Here is a 6000-nt window from a genome sequence, read left to right as displayed (position 1 = left end):
ACAATTGTCACTTAGTCTTATTCAATAAAAGTATTCTTCAAATCAATGCATGAATGTGCCAGAATTTTCTCCAGCTAAATCAGGGGTCCCCAACCGCCTTGCTACCGGGCCGCACAGAAATAATAATTTATTAACAACTGCATTCTGGCCAAATTAACTTTGGAGTGTGCCCCTTAACACACCAATGTCCCTGTCTACTCTAGATATAATACTACAGGATAGAATGTCATCATAGAAATCCATTGATCGGACTGCTAGCAGTACATCTTGTTTTGTATATCTATGTGCGCTTGTCCTAGACAATAATGTATAACGTATGCGGGCGCATCACATTTGTTCCCGGAAACAATTATTATACAATTATTATAATAAATAATAATACACACTAGAATGACTGAAAAACAGACGTCTTTGGACAGATTTTTTACAGGGAAAAGGGAACCTCACGAGCCAGAAGATGAGCCTACAACCTCGAGGAAAACAATATCTATGCTACTTCCCAATCACTAAAGACCCACGAACTGCCAAGAAGTGGATTCGTGACCCGTATGTGAATAAACCGAGTGATTCAAGCATGTCTGTGCAACAGGAATATCAGCTTGGCGAGATCGCAAATCACGGCGACCTTAAACGTACATTTGAGACAACAACTCTATCAAGGTTCTTGATTAAAGTCATTTCAGAATATCCTGACATCGCTACGAGAGCACTGAAAACTGCAACAATTTACAACATCGTATCTTTGTGAAGCGGGCTTCTCTCACTCTCCCCTCTCGGGACCATCTCGTCGAAATGAAACAACTGATTCAGCGGGTGAGTTGTATTTTCCCTGCACTTAACACGACGGGGCTAAAAAAAAAATGTTATTTTATATTTGCTGTATTTTTCTACCGCACAATGCCGGTGTTCTGACAAATTTGGCATGCGCGTAACGTTAAAAATGACCGCGAATGCAGTGATTCCAAAGTACAAACTACAAACTTTCTTGAAAGAAAGGAATATTAACTTACGTTTGCCATGTTAGCTGCACACAACAACTGCACTCAGCTCTCTCACTTAACAACTTTGCCGTGTTGTTAAGCATTAATTTACGCCATTTTCATGTTGCACATGTATGTTTATGATGCAAAAAACATGTATGTGTATGATGTATGTATGATGTAGTTTTTTAGCACCGTTGGATAACATTGAGAGTCCAATTGAATATAAAAGAGGGCTTTTTCACCGCCACAAAAGCTATGGGAGCAAAATTTGATAAGGGTACAAAATTTGACAGAATACCGGTCCTTAAAAAAAAGACCCAAATCACACCGGTCCATGGTGCAAAAAAGGTTGGGGACCCCTGAGCTAAATGCAGGAAAGACAGAGGTCATTTTTGGCCCAAAAGAGGAAAGGTCAAAGATCACCTCTCACCTTGGCTCAATATATTCAACATTTACAGTTCATGACAAAAATCTTGGTGAAATTTAGACCTGAAACGATTACTCGAATAATTCGAGTAACCCGATTTTCAAAATTGATCGAGGCATTTTCTCCGCCTCAAGGAATCGTTTAATTTTGCCAGCTCTAAGAATGACGTTTTGCCTGGACTACTTTAAATGCGGCACAACACAGTGATGTCACGTGCGTACAGAAAGAAGATAGAGGTGGCGGATATATTTGATTTCAACCATGCATGAATATAGAGGTACAGTGTGTCACAAAAGTGAGTACACCCCTCGCATTTCTGCAGATATTTAAGTATATCTTTTCATGACAAAATGACACTTTGAAACAATGAAAAATAGTCTGTGTGCAGTTTATATAATAGAGTTAATTTATTTTCCCCTCAAAATAACACAATAGCCATTAATATCTAAACCCCTGGCAACAAAAGTGAGTACACCCCTTAGTAAATACGTACATCCCTAAATGTCCAAATTGAGTACTGCTTGTCATTTTCCCTCCAAAATGTCATGTGACTCGTTACAGGAGTGCTGTCAGCACTGCTGCAGAGATTGAAGAGGTGGGGGGTTAGCCTGTTAGTGCTCAGACCATACGCCACACTCTACATCAACTTGCCTCTACTTAAGACGGTACACAAGAAAGCCCGTGAACAGTTTGCTGAAGACATGTCAACAAAGCACATGGATTACTGGAACCATGTCCTATGGTCTGATGAGACGGGCGGCCTTTGTTTAAAACCTTATAAAGTCCAATCTCACTTTACTTTCATGTGAACTGCATGTAATGCCTAATGTATCATTTATAATTCAAATTACAGAACATACAGTGGTATGAAAAAGTATGTGAACCTTTTGGAATTTCTCACATTTCAAGTCTGGACTTTGACTTGGCCACTCCAGAACATGTATTTTGTTCTTCTGAAACTATTCTAAAGTTGATTTACCTCCATGTTTTGGACCATTGTCTTGTTGCAGCATCCATCCTCTTTTTAGCTTCAACTGTCTGACAGACGGCCTCAGGTTTTCCTGCAAAACATCCTGATAAACTTTTGAATTAATTCTTCCATTAATGATTGCAAGTTGTCCAGGCCCTGAGGTAGCAAAACAGCCCCAAATCATGATGCTACCTCCACCAAGCTTCACGGTGGGGATGAGGTGTTGATGCTGAGCTTTCCATTTTTCCTCCACACATCAAGTTGTGTGTTACTCCCAAACAATTAAATTTTGGTTTCATCAGTCCACAAAATATTTTGCCAAAACATCTGTGGAGTGTCCAAGTGCCTTTTTGCGAACATTAAATGTTTTTCTTTTTTAAGACAGCAGTGGTTTCCTCCGTGGAGTCCTCCCACAAACACCATTTTTGGCCATAGATTAACATAAAGTTGATGTGTGCACAGATATTAAACTGTTCCAGTGATTTCTATAAGTCTTTAGCAGACACTCTAGGGTTCTTTTTTACCTCTCTGAGTATTCTGCGCTCAACTCTTGGCATCATCTTTGCTGGATGGCCACTCCTTGGGAGAGAAGCAACAGTTCCTAACGCTCTCCATTTGTAACTTCTCTGACTGTCGATTGATGAACATCCAGACTTCTAGAGATAGTTTTGTATCCTTTCCCAGCTTTATACAAATCAACAATCCTTGATCGCAGATCTTCAGACAGCTCTTTTGACCGAGCCATGATGCACATCAGACAATGCTTCTCATCAAGACAATGTGTGTTTTTTAGTGGGCAGGGCAGCTTTAAACCACTCATCAGTGATTGGGCACACACCTGACTTAAAATGTTTGGTAAAAAAATAATTTCACAATTGCACTTTAAGTCTCCTTAGGCTGCGGGTTCACTTACGGTATTTATTTTCCCCCCTTCTGTCATTGTTTGCATACTATCCTCATTAAAATATGAAAACCGATAAATGTTTGGTTTTAGTTAAAGAAGACAGTTTTTTTCGACCGTGTGATTTTGACAAAGATCAGATCACATTTGATCGGGATTTTATGCAGAAATGTGAGTAATTCCAAAAGCTTGAGATTCTTTTTCATACCACTGTACATGCATATTATTTTAAAAATATGTTGTTTAAGGACCCCATAAAGCTTTCAAATAAAAACTAAATCAAATAAAAATTGTGACTTAATGTTCATTATTTCTGGGGTAAGGCATAGTAGGGTTAAACACATTTTTTGGGAGATGAAAATATTTTCGTTAACCATGTCAAAGTTTCCTTGAGCAAGATATTGCACCCGGGTTGCTACTGAAGCTGCGTCATAAGTACGTGAATGATAGGACAGTGTCGAAGCGCGTTAAATAGACAGGGCTATTTTGGTAGAAAAGCCCATTTACCATTAGTTATTTATCTTTGTACAGGTAATGAGTGTCACTCAGAGATGAAAAATAATCCAACCAATTTAGTGTTCATAACTGAAATGCATATATATTTGGTCAAAATAAAGGCAGTACAGTCTATTTGGTCCAAAACTAAACAGCACATCAGATATGTTGTCTTTACTCATTTGGACAGCTGATGTGTGCAATGAAATCACACATAAAGTGGGAGTCAGTCAAGAAAGGAAGACTCTGTTGTCTTTGGCCCACTTCTTCATGGCTCGGATGATGTATTCCACCTGCGGGTTTCCGGAATTGCGCAGCAGGAGCACCACCTCCTTTAGTGTCTCCCTTGCACACGAAAGACACAAGAGAACATTTTTATAGGCACTCTTTGTTGTAAAAATGTGTTATGAACAAACATACTTGGATTCCTTGTTGGCTAAAATGAGCTGAAAAATCCCAACACACGCCCCTCTCTTGCCCTCCCAGTAGTGGGAGCCTGGGTCCAACTTCTCCAGTGCGTCAAACGCTTTAGCAGCATAGTAGAATTGGCCCATCTGAAACACAAAGGCAGATTTTGACCAGATATCTCAATATTTAGTGGTAGAAACATGGGGAGATTATATTATGAATATTCACAACTTGGAATTTGAGTGGCGCAAAATATTCTGAGTAACTATTCCTAAAATCTAAGTTTTATTAACCGTTTCCTTATTTTCTCGAGCTTTACTGTTTTTATAAAGATTACAAACAACTGCTTTAACTCTTTAACCGCCATTGATAATGATAGACATCCAATCAGGCAGGGGCTGCAACCTTCAATGCAAACTAAACTTAGAATGGATTCTAGTGTCTGTTGCTGTCAGTGGCAGCCCATGAATTAATAGATGTAGTCCCTGGGTAACGAATGAGTTTCCCTCCTACGCTGGCGTACCCCTAAATTCCCCCAAATCTCAAAATAACTATAAAAAAAAACATGTATTATACGTCATTATACTGTCCTCGCCTAGACGTTGAAGTAAGACCTAGCTAGACAGTGAGTTAAGCTCCGAAATTACGATGTCAGACGTCCGTGTGGTTTGCTGACTTTATTGAGCTGCTTATGACATCAACACTTGCAGAATAAAACTGAATTAAAAATGACATTAAATCAGTTTCATCTTCAATAACAGCAATTCATATTTGCATTTATAACTAGCTGCTGATACAGCAAAATCAATCCACACAAATAATTAGCATGTATCAATTAGCATCCGCACGTCATCAAAAACAATCACATAAACTGGCCCGAACTATTTGACCACAATGGGAAACACACAATAAACAGTACAAAAGGTGTTATATACAGGTCTTGCCTCTATGGACGCTTCACAAAAAAACCACATGTGCGCAGGCTTGCAGCTGTGATCTTTCCCTCTCTCTCTTACTCGGCCGCGCGACTTCTTCGTGGTAGAAAATGTGTTCTTACTCGTGTGTGCGCTCTCTTTCGTGTGCGCAAATACAGTGATCCCTTGCTACTTTCACGCCCTCAGTCCATCGCGAATTGAAAAAAAAAATGTTTTATTATGAAATAAATACAGATGAGCTGTCCCGATCCGATCACGTAGTCTCTCTCTTTCTCCTGCAGCTTTTCTTAGTCTGGCAGTGCACTGCCGTTGCGTATTAAAGTTCACAATGATTGACAGACGTTAAGGTTTGATCTTGCCAGAGACGCTTGGAAGCCGAAACTTCAAAGCGCCGCATGCGTCAATCATCGTTTAACTTGGTAAACAGATCCTGTGGCAACTCATTGTGTGTAAGTGAGTAGCTTGAGCGGATTTGACTAAGTCAACGAAGCATTTAATAAAGACAAGCATTTTTCTACTTTATACTTGTTTAAAAAAATAATTCGCTGGGACAGTAACATATTTAAAACTTATAATTATTACTAGGGCTTTCAAACGATTACAATTTTTAATCGAATTAATAACAGCTTAAAAATTAATTAATCGTAATTAATTGCAATTCGAACCATCTCTAAAATATGTCATATTTTTTTGTAAATTATTGTTGGAATAGAAAGATAAGACAAAAGATGGATATATACATTCAACATACTGTACATAAGTACTGTATTTGTTTATTATAACAATAAATCCACAAGATGGCATTAACATTATTAACATTCTTTCTGTTAAAAGGATCCACGTATAGAAAGACTTGTAGTTCTTAAAAGATAAATGTTAGT

At 38.6% G+C, this 6000-nt stretch overlaps 1 protein-coding gene across 2 annotated transcripts in view; it reads right to left on the bottom strand.

Annotated features, from left to right (window-relative positions):
* Window positions 1-1812: 1812 nt before the first annotated feature.
* Window positions 1813-6000, bottom strand: part of ift56 (intraflagellar transport 56) — a 22075-nt gene continuing 17887 nt past the window's right edge. For both annotated transcript variants that reach the window (XM_057844270.1, XM_057844269.1), the window contains 2 exons: window positions 4197-4330; window positions 1813-4121 (listed from right to left, as the gene is read on the bottom strand). In XM_057844270.1, the coding sequence (XP_057700253.1) occupies window positions 4007-4121; window positions 4197-4330 (249 nt within the window). In that variant the 3' untranslated portion in view covers window positions 1813-4006. The remainder of the gene's footprint in view (window positions 4122-4196; window positions 4331-6000) is intronic.

Source organism: Corythoichthys intestinalis, chromosome 8, assembly GCF_030265065.1.
Source record: "Corythoichthys intestinalis isolate RoL2023-P3 chromosome 8, ASM3026506v1, whole genome shotgun sequence".
NCBI classification, from domain to species: domain Eukaryota; kingdom Metazoa; phylum Chordata; class Actinopteri; order Syngnathiformes; family Syngnathidae; genus Corythoichthys; species Corythoichthys intestinalis.
Note: the sequence above shows the minus strand (reverse complement) of the source record. Positions and strands in the feature narration are given on the sequence as shown.